Here is an 18,963-nt window from a genome sequence, read left to right on the forward strand (position 1 = left end):
TGTATAGAGTGGAGAGCACTGGAACTGCCCTGTCCTCAGCTGATGGCTAGCAGCTGATGTCCATGTATTACCCAGCCTGAGACCACCATCTCACACAGACCTCTCCCAGGCTGGGAACAGACTCTTAACAGCCAAGAGCACAATTTGATTAGGAAATCACAGATTGAAAGGTCATTTCTTCACAGGCAGAAGCAAAATGCAATTTTTCTGATGAATATCTTTTGCAGAGGTAACAATCAAGCAGCTGTTTGAACTTTTTCTCCTTTATCTTCGTTTTTGTATGCTTGCTTAATGGCCTTCAGTTGCATTTATTTATGGCCAAACCAGTTCTTGGTCATTCTGCGGGGTAAGATAATTTCCTTTCTGTTGCAGCCATACTGACACAAACGGCATTCAGTTTTCTGAAACATGACAGCCAGAAAATGAGATCTCTCTTGTCACCGACTATGGCATTTAGTTGCAGATTTGGTTCAATAACTCTTGGAGATTTTCAATTCTAACAGAGGAGTACAATAATTGTTTGTTTTTCTTCCTCCTTATTCTCTCTAATCACTTTATTCCATAGTTGCACAAGGACCACTAAAGGACACACTTGACTGAGAAAACAGCAGCCTGGCCTTGGATGATGTTTATTTTATTAATACATACATACTGAAGGTCTAATTTGTGAGTTTTTTTCCTAGGATGCGTCTGTGCATGCATAAGCTCTGCATGTTCAGCACTGTTGAGAAGACATATTACTTACAATTATCTGAAAGTTCTGCATTAAAACTCAGTATGTAATGATATGTGTAAACACCTCAGATCAGCAAGGATTATTACTCTTTTTTTTTTTTTTTAATTATTATTATTATTATTCTTTTACCTTACGGTTTCTAACTGCTAAAATGTTTGCCCTGAAAAAGTGTTTAATCCCAAAAGGTTAAACTTGTTTGCTGTTTTTGTTCCTATAAAACAAGAGTAAAGGACACTGCTATTCCTCCTGCCCTTTCCAACTCATCACACAAGAGCATCTTCCAAACCTTTAAATGAACACTGCCGCTGTGACAACACCCACAGAAAGACTGTGATTATTTGTCATTGTATAACTGCTCTGTTCCATAAATGCCTTGTGAGCATGCTAATCAACTTGTAAGAAGAACGTTATGCAGCTAATCCTAATTACTCTATATTAGCTGCTTGTTTAAATTATTTTAATCCAAACACAAATAATTTTATATTGGATTAGACGGTCACATTTTCCTCTTAATGACAGATCCACCAGCAGACAAGGGAATGGTGCTTGCTAACATTTAGCCATCCAGATAGCCACTGTTTTTACTTCCCTCTCCCTTCTGTTAGACAGCTTAGCACTGAGTGTTCATGCTTACTTTATCTGATTGCCCTTGAATTCTCTGCATAATCGTGCAGATTCCTGTCTCTCTGCATCTATTACAGCTCCCAGCTTAATACTCGCGGTAGTCTGAGCCACAGACAGCCAAGTATATTCATGTTGCATTAGCAAATGTACTGTAAATTGAGATCCACTGAGCAAGTCAAACTGTAACACTGGCATGACTTATATTTTAGGAGAGCCATGCCCAGAGAATGGCAGAAGCCCGGGCTCTGTGTCCACACATCACAGCTCTCCAAGAAGTGACTACGCGACTTATGCTAACAGCAATCACGCTGTCTCCAGCAGCAACGCGACTCCCCCAGAGGGCTTCACATCCCACAGCCTGCAAACCAGCGACGTGGTGATCCACCGCAAGGAGAATGAAGGGTTCGGTTTTGTTATCATCAGCTCCCTGAACAGGCCCGAGTCAGGGTCCACAATCAGTAAGTAAATCATGGTTTGCAGCTTTGTTTTTTCCAGTTTTGCCTCAGGTTTAAAAAGAAAAGAAAAAAAAAAAAAAGTAATTAAAACCTGACACCTTCTAATTAATTGCTGAACTAATTAAAGCTGAAGGAACCCTCAAGGTTGTTTCCAGAGACACAATTTGTCTGCTGTGTATTGGACAAACCCAAAGGTTCTTCTCACCTCTGAGCACAGCTTTACGTACACATTTGGACGTCTGAGTACAGGAAAATTCACTCACAAAGATTTTTCTGTTCTTTTATCCCAAAATGGCACTCAGCAGGGATATAATTCCAAATGCATTTATTTATTTATTCATTTATGTATTTATTTTTTGTCAAGGTGAAGTTCAGGAATTTGAAAGAAAAGCTGAGGTCATGATTACACCTGTCCAGTTAGGGCACTGTAGAAGAAACTGAAATATTTGAAAAGTTGCCTGATAAAGACACAGGGAGGTGTTTTGTTGTTTTGGTTTTTTTTTATTGGCTGGACCATAAAAAGCATAGAAGTTACCACTGAGTACAGGGGGCTGATAAATACAGTGGCAGAATCAAATCTGAAGGATTATCACTCAGTTTCCATCTGGAAAATTTAAGTTTGCTGGGGTTCAAGTTCTTTGCTTTGATACAGGCATCTGGTGCCATTTGAGATGCACAAGGTACATCAAGGGAGAGCATGGGCAGTTGGAGCAGGGCACCTTCAGCCATAACTAAGTGACAACTACAGGCACAGATATAGGCACAGAGGAACCCTTGAGTGTTTCAAATAGCACTTTCAGTTTAACTGGCTGAGTGGACTCCCTTGGGAGAGGGGTCAGAAAAATCTCCCACCAAATCCATCTGAAACTTTGACTGCTAGCTACTTCTGAAAAATCAAGGTAAGTCAGGCCATTTGCCTTTTTTCACATTACAGCCCAATGCAGTCATGTTTGGAACTATGTTCTTTAGACCAAACTGATTTCTGAAGAGATAAATAACATTAGGGCCGGTCCACACTGCAGTCTTCTACATCCAGAAAAGAAGAACGCACAGGACAGTATACAAAATATGGAAAGCCATATCTTATAATAGCAAATGATCTCAGAAGACTTTGCAGTATTTCATGATCATGCAGTTATTTAAAGAGTTCCTTTTTGGATTACCTCAGCTGAATTTCAAAATAAAGTGATTGCTAGAACGAATATTGTAACAAAACCATGGATAATTACCCACTTGGGATTCTGAGTTTTAACTTTATTGAATATAATAGCCCTTTGGAAGTTCTTTGCAGAAGACCAGATAGAAAAAAATTTGTAAAGGGCACTGTGATACATACATATTAATCAGTTAGACTAGTCATGAATTTTTCAGAAGATTATTTCACAGATAAGATAAGTAGCTGGGGGAGATGGAAGAAGAGGAAGAGAAAATGCCCAACCAACCAAACATTCTGTGACTGGAATACTCTAAGGAGTACAACAGATCCAGGTTCAAGATCCCACTTTTCTTCCTGACCTCCATCATATCGTGGTATGCCTTTCTTTCTCCCCAAGTAAGTACATAGGTAGGCCCCACTGAACAGTAGCTGAGCACCTCAGGTAGTAACTGGACATGGCAGTTGGCTGTGCAAGTGACAAACAAATTTATTCAAATAATAACTGCATTGGATTTCAGTGATCCAAAGAAGCTCTCAAATCCAAAGTTTGAAAGAACAGCAATGAACCTGAAGATGACATTTACTGTAGACAGTGGCAGAACAGAAAATACTATTTGTAGGTGAATTCTGTACCAAAAGTTTAAGAGGGAAAAAAAAAAAAAAAAAAGAAAAAAAAAAAAAAGAAAAAAAAAAAAAAAGAGCTGAAAATAACTATCTGTCAGCAGCAATAAAAACAGGCTAAAAATCTTTGGCCTTTTGAATTTTATGGGAGATTTGTTTTCCTTCACTAATATTTATTTGGGCAAAGTAATTTGGACTGTATTACTGGTAGCACTGCCAATAGACTGAGGGCAAGTGATTATCTTCTTTTACCAAGCACTCATTAGACTCCATCCAGAATATGACATCCAAATTTTGGGCTCTTTGGTACTGAATACTGTAAACTGGAACAAGCTCAGCAGCAGATATTTAGACTTCTTGAGGTCCTTACAGCCTGAATTAACCTAAAATGCCTTGATCAAAATGGACTGCCTGAGGCAGAAGGCATACTAACAGAGTTGGAGGACAATATCCAAAATATAACTTACATCAGTGTCAGAAAATAGATCTTCATTGTGTCATGTCACTTCTCACATTAGTATATTAATTTGGTCAAACGTTCTGCTATAGTTGCAGTGTTTCTGGTTTCAGAGCCACTTATTGCCAGCTTATGTATTCCTATGTAGTGCCGAACAATGCTATACAGACATACCCTAAACATACACACTTAAATTTTCATGTAGCAACTGCAAGGCAGTTCTGAAAAAATCAAAATGGGCAAAAGAGATCAGAAAAATAATGTCATGTTGTTCCAAATGCTGATAGGAACAGCAGAGCTTTCGAAGTCATCACACTGGGAGCATCTTCAGGTTGAAGATAAGAAGGATTCGTTTGAGAGTTGTATCAGCAAAAGAAGATAAACTGCATAAGTAAAGAAGTGTGTTTGAGTGGTACATCTAGTACAGTGTCAGAGGATCTCACAGTGTTCAGAAATCTAAACAAATAAATGTATAAATAAATTCATCTGTCCAGGCTCCTGACCTGTTGACAGAAGATTAACTTGCTGCCCCAGAATAGTTTATCACGCTTTCCTTCAGACTCTATTCCGAGATTAAAGGATGCCTTGGCTCTCACTCCTTCTCCAGATGGGACACCTAAATTCGACCTTACTCCTTGCTTTCTATGCTAGGCAGGCTACATGGTTTGTCAGAATTCTGCCAGCTCCAGTGGTTTCTGTGAAATATTCAGTGTCATGTGCCCAGCTGAATGCCTGGAAGCTATAAAGCATTGATTTTCACTTTTAGTTTGATGTGGATCCCAACAACTTTGTCCTCAGAGGTTCCATGAGCATCTTCCCAGGTTCTGTGGCTTCAATGGAGGCCTCAGTGGCTCAAGTTAAATAACTGTAGCCTATAACTGAAGTCCCACCTTGAGGAACACTTTCTTACTTCTGGCAAAAATATTCCCAAGACGTGTGGTTCTGCTAGGCAGAGCTCCCCCAGGTCCCTGCCATCCTGCCACAAGCACTGTGGGAGGCTTTGGAGGTGCAGTGGTGTATGGGGTGGCACTGCCTCACACAACAACAGTGTCATATTATAGCTGAAACTTAAATAATTAATCTAACTGTTGCATTACATTTACAAGAATATTTAGTAGTGTGTGTTATCCATGGTTAAAACCATGCTGAGGGCGTCATGATGAGTTCACTGTTTGCATCCTTATAGGAAAGCAGTTGCAGTCAGATAAGGAAACTCTCAGTGAATTTCTCCTCGATCTTAATGTAATGTGTTTGTTCCTACAAATTTCAAGTTGTCCTGTTACCTTTATTTTGTTTTTGATGCAGGTCCTTCTAGGGAGAGAATTTGTGATCCCCTGTAAATCTCTGAACACCCTAATTTCTGTAGAAAAGAACCACGTACTATAAGCAGATGTCATTAACTGGAAACTGCCATTGAAGACTGGCAGTATTTCCAGGTATTTTACCCTGACAGTTACTGGCAATTAGCACAATTACGAGATGAAAACAAATTGAAATTTCAGAAGTAACCAATAAACAAACAATTAAAAAATAAATAAATAAATAAAAAGTATGATCTTTCTCTGGTTTAACAAAAGAGAAAGTATGAATTTTAATTTGCCTCTATATTGCTTATGCCAATACTGTATTTTACAGAATCACAGAATTATCAGGGTTGGAAAAGACCTAGAAGACCATCTAGTCCAACCATTACCAATACTTCCAGGCTAAATCATATTCCTCAGCACCACATCCAAGAGTTTCTTGAACACTCCCATGGTCGGTGACTCCACCACCTCCCTGGGCAGTGCATTCCAATGCCTGACCACTCTTTCCGAAAAGTAATACTTCCTAATGTCCAGCCTGAGGACACATTTTAACAATGTGAGAAAGCAGAAGCTATTGAAAGAAGGTTCTCTCCTTTCTCAGAGCATAAAGTTTTAACTAAAAATACAAGATAAGCCTCTGCTTACTATGGAAAACAGAGTTCTGAAGTAAGTCCCATTCAGCCTGAATTTCTTCTAGCTCATTGCAGCTTAGAAATAAAACCAGTTTCTTGATAAGTGATGAGTATGATCTGAGACAGTTATTTGTGCTGCAGTCTCACCCATGCTTCTTCCTGAGTAAGAAGGTGCCTGAAGACACCATTTTCTGTGACCAACCTGCAAATTCAAAAGAAAACAAAGCTTTGGAAATAAGATATCCATCTACACCAACTTTGAGCTCTTTGGAACACGACAGTGAGAAAACACAAGCAACATGTGTCTCCTGTGGGACATAATGAGGATTCATAGGCCAATGGTCAGGTTTCTCATTTCTGCTTGGCTTTGATATTCAGTTTTGAGTTGTTCTTCTGCTTCTTCAGCTTCAAAAAGGCACTTTCTGAGGTTTTTTTATAATTGATATTATAATTTGGAGATGAAATACATTTTTCATGTATTATTTTTTCAAATCAACATAAACAATTTAGAACACAAGGGAATGACACAAAGATGCACCGGGGGAGGTTCAGACTTCATATCAGGAAAAGTTTCTTTACTGTGAGAGTGGTCAAACACTGAAACACTCTTATAGATGCCCCACATCTGTCAGTGTTCAGGAGGCATTTGGTGGGCCCTGAGGTGGCCAAACAGTGGGACTCAATGATCTCTGGAGGGCCTTTCCGATTGAACAAATTCTGATAATAGTTTTAATTAGTAAGAACAAAATAACAAGAGATAAAAGAGATTTTTTTTTTATACCACTAAGTTGGCTAGCTGATATGTTTTTGGAAATAAAGCATGGAGGATCTCATCAGCCCCCACTCTCAATGAATCGATAGGATGTTCATGCTCCAGTATGTTCATGAGTTGGTCATTTGGACCTAGTGGGGCTTCTCATGTGTTTTCTAATATTAGTCTCTGTGTAAGTTTACTTAGCACAAACTTAAAGAAGAAATCAAAGTTTTGCCAGAGTTGATTTTGCTTTGATGACAAGCCTTTTAATGTACCTAATTTGCATCAATGTTTTACTGCCCGATTTTTATTAGGTCTTCAGATTTCTAAGCTATGTGTATTCTTTCCCACCTAGCTTCTTAGGCCGGAGACAAAATCACACTATGCCAAGTCAGTACGCTTAGCATTAGCACACAAAGGGAAGCTTCAGGTCACAGATTCATTAATCTTGTAAATAAAAGGGGTTATTGACATCTGTAGGTATGCAGCATGCCACTGGTAGTTGGTTTTTTTGTGTTTGTTTTTTTTTTTTTTTCCTCCAGCTGAGTGTGACCAATAAAAAATATAAATTTCAGAAACATATTTTATCTTGATTATATAATTAGCCATGACAGAAGCTCTACCATATTCAAGCTTCCCAAATTTCAGGTTATTCAGGAGCAATGAAATTACAGATGTTTACATTTAATATAGACTTTCAACTAAAATTTGATATGTGGGGGTCTGCTTGTTGAATGAAAATTCTTGCACCTTTTGAGAATTGAGGACATAGTAAATATTCATGTGATCAGCTGTAACACATTGAAAAGGACAGCTGGCTCAGGAAGGTTGCTTCGTTTATTATCCGTAGGCATTAATATTAAAAAAAAGATTGTGAGAATTTATATGCCAGAGAGTTTAATAGATAGAGGTTCAATTTTTTTTCTCCCTTAACTGATCATTTTTGACATTTCAACACTATGTAGAGGAAAAACACAAAATTACTCTTTACAAGATATAGTCGCAGCAGTTACAACTAAAAGGATTGAATAAGGAAAATGCTAGATGAAAACTCATTATTTGATGTTAACACCTTGTTAGAATCTACTGTTTCCACCATAAGAGTCTTGCAAGTGAGAGGAAATAATTTTTATCTCCAAAAGAGCAAAAAATTAATTGAAATTAACAGTGTTACTGATACTCAGCAGCTGCTTTGGCTTTGTGTAAAATGACCCAAGCACATGGACCTTCCGGTGTAAAGTGACCAAATTTCTTTTCTATGATATGAAGGCATGGGAATATTTGGATTATGAAGAGTAAAAGTGAGTAATCTAATCAAATAAAAATATTAATGTATATATGTGAATTTGTAGTTATCTGCTCTTAATGAAAGCAGATGTTTCCCGCTTTCTAAATGCAAATAATTCTTTTTAATCATTTTTTCTCTTAATTACTTAATTTAAGCTCTCTTTTGATGATGAGCTTAGGGCTGAGCGTTGCACAATTAACCACCTTCTGGGAAAGCATCATCTGCTAGGTGCAAGCTCAGTGTCAGGTTGGATTCCTGACACAAGCACTTCAAATATCTGAGGGAGATTTAGGAAGAGAGGTTGATGGCCTCAAAAATTCTAGAAGCTCAGGTGCTCTCAGGATTCAAATCTCCCTAAAGTCACAGGTTGTAAAGGTTTGTAAAGTGCACTGCAAAAAAAAAAAAAAAAAAAAAAAAAAAAGAAAATAGATCCCATCTAGCATCTAGAGATCCTCTGCTAGGAACGGTTCCTGTAGCATTGCTGTTCTCTACTGGGTTCTTTGAGTCTTGGGTTATGGCCTTGGAATAATTATTTTTCCTTAAATTAGATATCCATGTGTATTATTTGACTGTATCACATTTTAGATGATTTGATGGTAGTAGGAAAAAAATTTATTATGTATCTGGTTTGAAGGACTGTATGTTTTGTATATGCAGGAGCAGTATCTCATTAATTTCCCTTATTTCCAACAATAGAAGTCTGCATAAGACACTGTTTACGCATAGTATTTTCTGCATAGTCAGAGAGAAGTAGGAAATTCATTGTCCAATAAAGGACCATCTTACCTTCTGTACTCACTCTTACCTTGAATAGTAGCTAAAACAAAACAAAACAAAACAAAACAAAACAAACAAACAAAACATTGTCTGTATAGCCTACTAATCTTTAATGCTATAAATAATTTGATCAAATTCTTTGCAGTCTAATTCAGGCACATGGTGCCCCTGTTCAAATTGTACACGTTTAGAGAAAAGTTTATCGTGAAATCTGAATAGAAGTATGAATAAGCTTGTAAGATTTTTTAAGGTCAAGTGGAGTCATTTATCACCAGTCAAGTGATCTGGGACTTCCTTTAAAAGGTTACATTATTAATTGCTCAGCTTAGATAAAAATAAAACCCTGAAGGTGTGATTAAATAAAAGATCTGAAGTGTTAACAAAGCCCTAATGAAATGCCATACTCAGGAGGTGCTTACAAGGAACAGAGCTGTGGTGATGGACAATGCCAGTAAGATACCTGGGAGATGCCAGCTTCACATTACCCTTGGTCAGGAATGGTGGCATGGGACAAGTGTGCAGCAAATGTGGAGCCAGCTCTTTTGGATTCGTCTAATCCCTTCTTGAATCCATTTGTTCTTCTGGAAGGCCAGAAGATTGCTCCCCTTTCTCTTGTTCTTCAATGATACTGTGACTATAGACAGTTCTTTGGAACAGAGTCTTGTTTTTGTTTTTGACTCCACACTGTCTTTTTCTCACTCCTTTCGTAGTTCAGTGCTTTGTTTTTCAAGATAGGGATATTGGATCCATCAGCAATGCTCAGGTAACAGACAAGCAGTACATCATATCAGTTGCTATTCTTTTCATAACTCAAAATTATATTTACTGTCCTATCATGGTCATCATCTTAGAATCATAGTATTGTAAAAATCAGAAAAAAACTCTAAGATCACCAGGTTGAACCATCAACCCATCTCCACAACATCCATTAAACCACGTCCCTCGGTGCCACATCCACACTGCATGTTTCTTGAGCACCTGCAGGGACAGTGACTCTACCACCTCCTTAGGCAGCCTGTTCTTTCCAGAAAAGTAGACTAATTACAAGATCTTCTTGGCAGTAGTAGTTTATTAGGGCCCATCTCTGCTTAGTCTGAGCAATGGGTATTTTTTTCTCCATGTGCATAACTGTGCATTTCTTTCTATGAGATCTTGTCTGTCACTTCACTCAGCCCACTCAGTACTGCCAGTTTTAGATGTGACCGTTCTGAATGATAAAAATTCTTCATCATGGAAATTCACAGCTCATGTCTACCTTTATTCCTTAGCTTTTACCTAATTAATCCCCTATGAGTAGCTCCATCTTATCTGTTCACAGTACATGTTCTGCCACCAAAGACTGTTCAAAACTGAAAGGTTTTCTAATATAGTAATAGTCAGATTTTTATAAACAACTTGCACATAAGATACACTCAAATAAGGCATTCTTATTTTCATATCTCACTGATGTGTAGCGCAGGCAGGGTAATTTCAGACTGCTCCTGTATTGCAAAACAGCAACAGCAGTAGTTCAGTCCTAGCTTAAGTGACTCTTAGTGATGCTTTAAGAACTGGTTTGGTCAAGAGCTTTCTGTGAATATAAATTGTTTCACTGTCAATTTACACTTCTACTTATTAGGGGAATCTAGGCATCAAGGGCAAAATAAAATCAAGTTCTTTACAAGGTGAGGCCAGTTGTATTTAGTGTATTTAAATGTGTAGAATGACCTCAGATACTGTGACATAAGCTATTTGCCTGTTTCCTAAGCAGTAAGATATTCCTGAAGTAAAGTAACTTTACCTGTATTACTGAAGTCATAATTTAATTTACATTCTTGCCTGAAAGATAATTGTAAGAAGCACACAATCTGGTTATGGCTTTCACTTGGGAGTATTCACTGAGATTTCTAGTTCTCAGATGGTTAATTTATAACACTGCAAGCAACACTTTCATCCTTATTAGAAGCAAACATCACTGTGAGGAGTGCATATTGTGGCTTTGCATGAGATGTGCAGCCTGTGTCATCATCACCTTCAGGAAATACAGAGGACTAAGAAATTTGTTTTGCAGTGATAAAGTATTCTGAAAATATTCCCTGTTAGTGCTTTGTTCAATAATAGCATTGATAGCCAAGATATCTCAAGGAAATGTTGATTCATCTTTTGCTTTATCTTTTCCAATTTCTCTTCAGACATAAGAATTTTTAATGATGTATTATTTTAAAATGAAAAAAAAAAAAGCTTTTAAACACCATTTGGAGGTAGATAGTGAGGCAGAGCAGCTTTGGACTAAGGTTGCTAAGATAGAAGTATGGAATTGGCAGGGGATTCTCAGACACTACTATGATATTAGTAGAATAAACAGTGAAAAGAAATTGTGATAAGTGTATTTATAAGTAGGAAAAAGAAAAATACCATATTCTTTGGGGGGAGCCTAGATGGAGAGATGGGAAAAGTCAGCTATAGCATATCCATTTAGGTAAAAATGAGATGTAAGTAAGGAAGAAACAACAGGAGAAAGATTTTATTTAGAAAAATCAGTGGGAAATGAGGGGAAAGGCAGGACAAGAGAACAGATGGAGCACACAGGAAGATGAGAACCACAAAGAGCAAAAGCAGCAAAGTTGATCTGTACAGTTTAAAGAATGCGTACGTGTTTGTGGGCTTCTGTTTGAAGTAGTAGATGTGCCTATACACTCATAATTAACTGCAAATTCATGCTGGCATGCATCTAATTAGAAAACTGCACATCTCTATAAATCTTCAGTATGATTTCTGTTTATCAATTAACATGTTTGTGTGGAAGAGGAGAACAATGTAGTGAACCCTGGGCACTTTCAGTAATAAAATCTGTTTGTATATAAAATAAATCATGTCTATAGCGCCTCTATTACAAAATACAGACAAAAGGATTCTGTAAACTCAGAGGTGGGAGACAATTTAAAACTACGACTTATTGTGTAAATTTATCCTTTGGTGTTTTAATGCCTTATTCTTCCTCTGATCTGTTTATTGTCTTGTTATGTGCCTGGTTTGAAAACTAGCTGAACCATAAAACTGAAGATGGACTTCGTATGTATATGCCATGTACATCTATATTCTGATTTTCTAGCAAAAACTGTGTTGTTTTAATAGAGATTGCATTGTATAAGAGCAAGTGTTTTATACAAAGTATCTTTTCATTCAGGTGGAACTTTCTTCCAAATTATCTCAGTTTCACTCTTCTGTTTGTGAGCACCACCACTTACTGCTGCGTAATCTAACTGTGACTATTCTTCCTTGTCTAGCTGTACCCCATAAAATAGGGCGGATAATTGATGGGAGTCCTGCTGATCGCTGTGCAAAACTTAAAGTTGGAGACCGGATCTTAGCTGTGAATGGCCAGTCTATCATTAACATGCCTCATGCAGATATTGTGAAGCTAATTAAAGATGCAGGTCTCAGTGTAACGCTTCGCATCATTCCTCAGGAGGGTAAGTCAATGGCCCTTAAAAACAGGAAGAAAATTTTGAGTAGCCTCCAATTAGCTTGAATTATGTCAGTGCCTGAAAGAACATCTTTTGTTTCACATTCTCAGCTGTAACATACAGTACACCAAAATTACAGCCTTAGAATCAGCTGGAATAATGTCTGAATTCTTGAAAAGGTTTCTTGCTATGCAAAAGGTATTTAAAGGAAATTTGGAGAAATCTGAGAGAGAACAAAGTAATTGGAACTCAGTTTTCATGTCTTCTGTAAGAATTGTCTTTTAAATGGAAAAGCATCCCATGAGAGATCTAGATTTTGGGTTCATGTCCTTTAACCAAACCTTTAAGTCAGCAAAGTGACTGACAAGGCACTGCAATAGCTGTCACCAGGCATGTTCCAATATCAGCTGCCTGTGGCAAAGTGATGTGAAGGAACAGTTCAGACTTGGTAGTTTCCTCCACATGCATGAGGATAAGAGAACAAGGCAGGAAAGACATGAAACCTTAAAATATCTCCTTTGTACGGTGAGGATAAGGAGATGATGGATTAAATGTTTTGATCATTACTGCACAGCTTATCAGTGGAGTTCCTTTGATGTTGGCTCCATGGGTTTTGAGGTTGATTTCAGGACTTTTAGTGGTTTAATGGTCTGACTGCCATCAGAACTAAGAGAGTCACATACACTAGATAATGCAATTACTTAATTACTTAAGTGACCTTCACTCTCTGTTGTTGCATCCAGCAACTGAATAAGGAATTAGCCTGACACTGGCCATGGATTGCCACTGAGGGAATGTGCCTGTTTTGCTAAATGAACTTAGTGAAGGGAAGAACACATAAACACACAAGCTCGGAATTCTCCCCAGAGAGCTGCAAGGACAGTAGTAGTATATGATCACCAGAGGTCAGTTTTGGGAGTAGCTACAAACAAGTGTTTTGCTGTATGCAGTCCATGCAGTTTATTTAGGCCTTCCTTGCACTCTGAATAATGCATATTAGCAAATTACTGGCATTTAGGTGTTTCCCATTTAAGTAAATGGGAACGTTAAACTGGAAGAAAAGCAGAGGTACCCTTGGGATGCAGTGCTACAAGCTGCTCTCGGGTGCTGGTGGAGCAGCGTGTGTGCAAGGCAAGGCTGCCCCATGTGGCTGGGTGACATTGGATGCCTCATTTGCCTTCTGGTATTAGCTACCCAATTTATAAATCAGGAAAAAAATCTAATACCTCTGTAATGTACTTTCAGGTGAAAAATGCCATATAAATGCAAAACAGTTTTAGAAGCAGCTTATGATTTGACTTGTTCATCCATAGTTATGAGAGTAATGTAGAAACCAAGGACAATATTCCCAGTCTCTGCCTCTGAAACTCTGCAATACAAAAGAGGCTCACAGATGCAAAATGGGCAATTAAAGCCTTAAGCATAGTAATTACACAGACAAGTATTGCTTATGCCTGCATGAGGAGTGCTTTAAGTGCAGATATACAAGCTTTTTTGACGATTAAACCTAAATTGAAAAGATTTTTAATAAAGCATCCTAAACTTTTAGAACAATTATGAGCATAAATTAAAGAAGCAGAAAGCTGTTATAAGCACAGTCAAATGGGACAAATTCACTCATTACTAAATATAAAATGAAGTAGTTCAAAATTCAAACTAGATTCAAATGCAAAGATCTGAGCAAGATCTGGATCTCACCTACCTATTGTCTGGGTACCATGCCACACTGGCCTCTCTCATTTTGTTGCAAGCAGGAATGAAAAAAAATACAGTGTGTACTTTGCTGTTGACAATGTGTATATAATGACCCGTGCAGTTATCCATCCTCTGGCAATAGGAGTCTCTCATTTATACTTCCAAGCAATGTTGAGCCAGTGTGTTGGAAGAAATACATTTGATATAAGTTTGGTGCCAAATGTGCCTTCAGGGGAAAATGCAAAGGTAGAGCATCATGCCTGATTGTAGAAGGCCATCTCTCACCCCAGCCTCTACACCTTTTTGAGTTTTATGTTGCTTGGAAAAAGGGAGGCTGGTTTTCTGCTGTGTTCCGATGTGAAGCCCTTGTCATCTGGCATCAATATAGGGAAATACATTGTTTTTGCTGCTTAGTCATAATATTTTGTGACTTGTTTTACTGTTCACAGTCCCCAAAGATATAAAAACTACAGGGAGCTCTTTCTGAGCTCAAAGAGCAGGAGCTAACACAGTGCACCAGTGGTTTAGCTTTCATGACAACATCTGTCATCCCATAATAGTACTGAGAGCATTAAAATAATTCGTTTTCTCAAAATGAAAAGTTTTCAAATATCAGTATTTCCAGGCTTTCATTGCAACCATGACACATGGAAGCCATTTGCCCTGTTCATTTGGGTTTTAAATAACGAAGTTGTCAACCAGAGCTGCAGAATTGTCCAGGCTTTCAGATCTCAGAGAATACCAAGAGGAGCCTATTAGCCTCAGACGTCTTAAAATGTAATTATAACCCAAGAGAGCAAAAGAGACAAAACATACATTTCTGGAGTGCAACTGACAATGGTCATCATCTACCTTTGCCCTTTGTTAAATGCCATTCTGTGACAGCTCTTTAATCTCTGGCTTCCCATTACACAGAGCTGAACAGCCCAGCCTCAGCACCCAGCTCAGAGAAGCAGAGCCCGCTCGCCCAGCAACACAGCCCCCTGGCCCAGCAGCAGCAGCAGCAGCAACAGCAGCAGCAGCAGCAGAGCCCTCTGGCCCAGCAGCAGCAGCAGCAGCAGCAGCAGCAGCAGCAAAGCCCCTTGGCCCAGCAGCAAAGCCCCGTCGCCCAGCACAGCCCTGTGGCACAGCCCACACCCCCACAACCCCTGCAGCTGCAGGGACATGAGAACAGGTAAGAAAATAGCAACTTCACAGCCTGCAGTGCCCTCATGGAGGTGGGGTGGGCTCTGACACCTGGTGATGTCAGGATTGTGCTCACAGGTGAATTGTGCTAAGTCTTCTGTGAATAGCCTGGGCTGCATCAAAAGCAATGTGGCCAGCAGGTCAAGATTATCCCCTTCTACTCCGCTCTTGTGAGAACCCATCTGGAATTGTTACATTCAGCTCTGGGGCTCCCAATATAAGAACATGGAGCTGTTGGAGTGAGTCCACAGGAGAGCCATAAGAATGCTTAGAGGGCTGGAGCACCTCTCCTTAGAAGAGTGACTGAAGGAGTTGGGATTGTTCAGGTTGGAGAAGAAAAGGCTTTCAGGAGACCTTATAGGGGCCTTGCCGTAACTTAAGTGGCCTACAAGAAGGCTGCAGAAGGAGTCTTTAGCAGGGAGTGCTGAGTCAGGACAAGGTATAATGATTTTGAACTAAAAGAGGGGAGAGTTAACTGAGTAAAAAGAAATTATTCCCTATGAGGGTGGTGAGGCACTGGAACAGGCTGTCCAGAGAACCTGTAGATGCCACATCGCTGGAAGAGCTCAAGGCCAAGCTGGATGGGGCTCTGGACAACCTGGTCTAGTGGAGGCATCCCTGCATATGCTAGTGGGTTGGAACTAGATGGTCCTTATGATTTGTTCCAACCCAGTTCTGTAATTCTGTGACTGATATTTTTAATAGAGAACTGCCCAAACTTCTTCAAATATCCACCAGGATCATATTTTTGTCAGAGGACTGAATACTGGCATATTCCTTGCTAATAATTTCATCAATAGCATAGTACTTTCTCACTATGTTATCACTTACAAAGCAAATCTATCAACATGTGATGATGATGTGGCCTTTTTTTCATTATCTTATATGTCATTTTCTTTTGCACATTGCAGTTCTGGAGTCATGAAGATATTTTTTATTAACGGGTTTTCTCTACAGTGTATAATTTTCCAACCAGTTTCTCGTGTGTAATTTATTTATGCGCATTGGTAAAGCTTATCAGTGATGGAAAAGAAATAGCAGGGGATAGATATATTAAAAGCATAATATACCAAAAGCACACTCATGCTATGCAATCATACAGCTTTTTGTGATCTCCAGTCAACACTATTTAGTCTTCAGATTAATTTTTGGCATGTGAAATGAAGCTGATTGCACTGTCTTTAAGCTAATCTTCAGCAACTAACATACATCAAGGCCCTTGTCCCCAAACAGTAGGTACTGGTTACAGAATTTTAACTTTTTGCTTCTGGTGATACTTGAGTTCAGTTGTTATGCACTGCACCCTCCAGTTTTTTCTTGTTCAGCAGATGTGGTACTTTCACTTGCCCAAAAGGGTTTTCTCTCAATTAGTCACACTTGGCAGATTTCTTTCCATTATATCTTATTGAATGTTTCTCCAAAAGTGATCAGTTTTGAAAGGCATGCACTTCTGATGAAATGCAGTGTACAGCTTTCACAAAAGTCTCTCTTGGTATCTGTGAGTCAATATTAAATATCTGCTGATCTGGGAATTTTCAGAGGCAATCTGTAAATGTCACTAATTCAAGTTTCATGAATTTTTCTAATGGTTTTACGGGTAGTCATGATCTATAATTGGTCATTATTCCATTTGCCTACTCAACAACTGTAAATAAAAACGTTATCATCTTAGATACAGCTGTGGTAAACATTGAGAACCTGCCTAAGGTTGACTCAGTCCAGAAAAAGGGTCCATTGTTGCTAATTCACATAGTGACTGTCACCAGATTTTATAAATATGATTACATCTGGTTTGTTTAGTTATATATTTTTTTTTCTGTACCAAATTTAAAATACTAAAAGAAGCTCAAAGCTCCCAGGGATCTTAATTGGTATTTTTATTTCACTGTTAATAAGGCTCAGCATCACAGCGAGCCTCTTGTTCTCCATCTTCTTTTTACATGGGATTAAGATGCTGAGTAAAGAAAAAGAGAGGATTGCATGTATACATGCAAGCCTTACTGTAGATACCATGTAAGGGTAATCTTCTCATAACTGTTAAAGTGGAGTAATGGTTCTGGTACTTTCATGTCTGGTCAGACATTCAGAGCTAATTCAAGTTAGTTTGTAGGAAGACCTGCCAGAGTGGTTTCCTAACTGCACTATGAAAGTAAGAAAATTCTGACACACATCTAAAACATTTCAAAATGTTTGGAGTAATTACTTATCTTCTCAGAGATAAATTAACATGAGCAAAACTATGCTCTCCTTTATCCAAACTGCCATTTATTTCAATCAAATTTGCAGCATCGCTTTCACAATCAATTACATACACATCCGTGGTCACTTGGTCAACTGTGGCGCTACAGAAAGTCCCATTTTGTTTGAAATGTTAGAACTCATCTTCCCTTAACCAGCTGACAATTAAAGCAATATTTTATTTCTTATTAATTCCTCATTAGCCAAATTTGTCTTCCTTTTCCCTGTGTGACTTCTTTGCGTAACTACTGATTATGTCCTGTAGGCTTCTAGCCAGGCACGACTGCAGGTTGTGTGCAGTAATAATAAACACTGCATTAACGTGTTTTGTATCAAATGCCTTTCATTAAAAAGTTAACAGCTAGTAAAAAGAATGCACCCTTTTATAACCTTTAGAAGTTTACCATAATAATGATTTATGTCATTGAAACAGAGGGGCTATGAAGGTCTGCACTGATGTTTCATTTACTCTATAGAGATCTTAATTCTAGAGAAAGAATGTCATAAACTTAGTGGGCTCTTTTATGGTAAGCATTGTGGAGGTGTTTACAAGCAGTTTCATCTTCCAGGCAGGCAAGATAAAAGAGAATCAGGATGCTTCTTCCTGTGTCTGTCTCTTGGAGCCTAATCCCAATCTCAGTGATAGCAGCTGGAAAATTGCACAGTATGACCTGAGGGAGAAATGCTTACGCTCGTGTTTCAGAAATGCTCACCAATTTTGGATGCCTCAACTATTTACCCTCAAAAGTTTTGCTTATCTGTGAAAATTTGCTCTGTGGAATTTTGCAGACAGGCAATTTGCTTTCACTCCTGGATATGGCATGTAATGTATATTTCCTCACATTTTTGCTGCTTTCTGAAACTAAGCCATTTTGCCCTTCTCAGTTATAGGTCAGAAGTAAAAGCCAGACAGGACGTGAAACCTGATATCCGACAACCTCCATTTACAGACTACAGGCAGTCTTCAACTGACTACCGCCAGCCTCCCCTGGACTACAGGCATCCTCCTGTGATGGATTACCAGCAGCCACCACCCCTTGACTACAGGCAGCCACCCTTGCTGGACTACAGGCAGCACTCTCCTGACACCCGGCAGTACCCCCTGTCAGACTACAGACAGCCCCAGGTACAAAATGCTGACAGCTCTCCCCAACAGAAAGAGCTACAGTTGGAAGAGAGAGGTCATATATTATTAAAGCAGCTGACATTACAGGAGGAAAAGGCACCTTCATTGTTTTTACACTGAGTTACTGTTTCTGTGTAGAGGACGTGAATGCAGAGCCATTAATATTAATGAAGAACTTTGCGATCTGCCAAATAACACTGCATTTCTAATTGTATGAGTACAGTGTTAAATAAATGCTATTTTTGAGATCCTGGAGTGTTAAAATCAAAATTCTAAAATAAGCTGTCCTTGTATCAGCAGAAGTACTTGGGTGAGATGGCATTTCTAAAGCATTGTTGAAAATCAAGACTTTATCTAATCCAAATAAATAAATAACTACCAGTAAAACCTGATCAATAATTACTTTTTTGCTGATAGTTCTCTGGGTGAGGAGAAACTAGCATGTGCAACTCGTTTCTTTGAGATC

At 38.7% G+C, this 18,963-nt stretch overlaps 1 protein-coding gene across 22 annotated transcripts in view; it reads left to right on the plus strand.

Annotated features, from left to right (window-relative positions):
• Positions 1-18,963, plus strand: part of MAGI2 (membrane associated guanylate kinase, WW and PDZ domain containing 2) — a 679,299-nt gene that overhangs the window by 616,341 nt on the left and 43,995 nt on the right. For all 22 annotated transcript variants that reach the window (XM_085512814.1, XM_085512758.1, XM_085512827.1 and 19 more), the window contains 4 exons: positions 1,570-1,818; positions 12,074-12,259; positions 14,864-15,122; positions 18,257-18,497. In XM_085512814.1, coding sequence (XP_085368940.1) covers positions 1,570-1,818; positions 12,074-12,259; positions 14,864-15,122; positions 18,257-18,497 — 935 coding nt within the window. The remainder of the gene's footprint in view (positions 1-1,569; positions 1,819-12,073; positions 12,260-14,863; positions 15,123-18,256; positions 18,498-18,963) is intronic.

Source organism: Coturnix japonica, chromosome 1 (assembly GCF_054131305.1).
Source record: "Coturnix japonica strain WE chromosome 1, WE-NBRP24, whole genome shotgun sequence".
NCBI classification, from domain to species: Eukaryota; Metazoa; Chordata; class Aves; order Galliformes; family Phasianidae; genus Coturnix; species Coturnix japonica.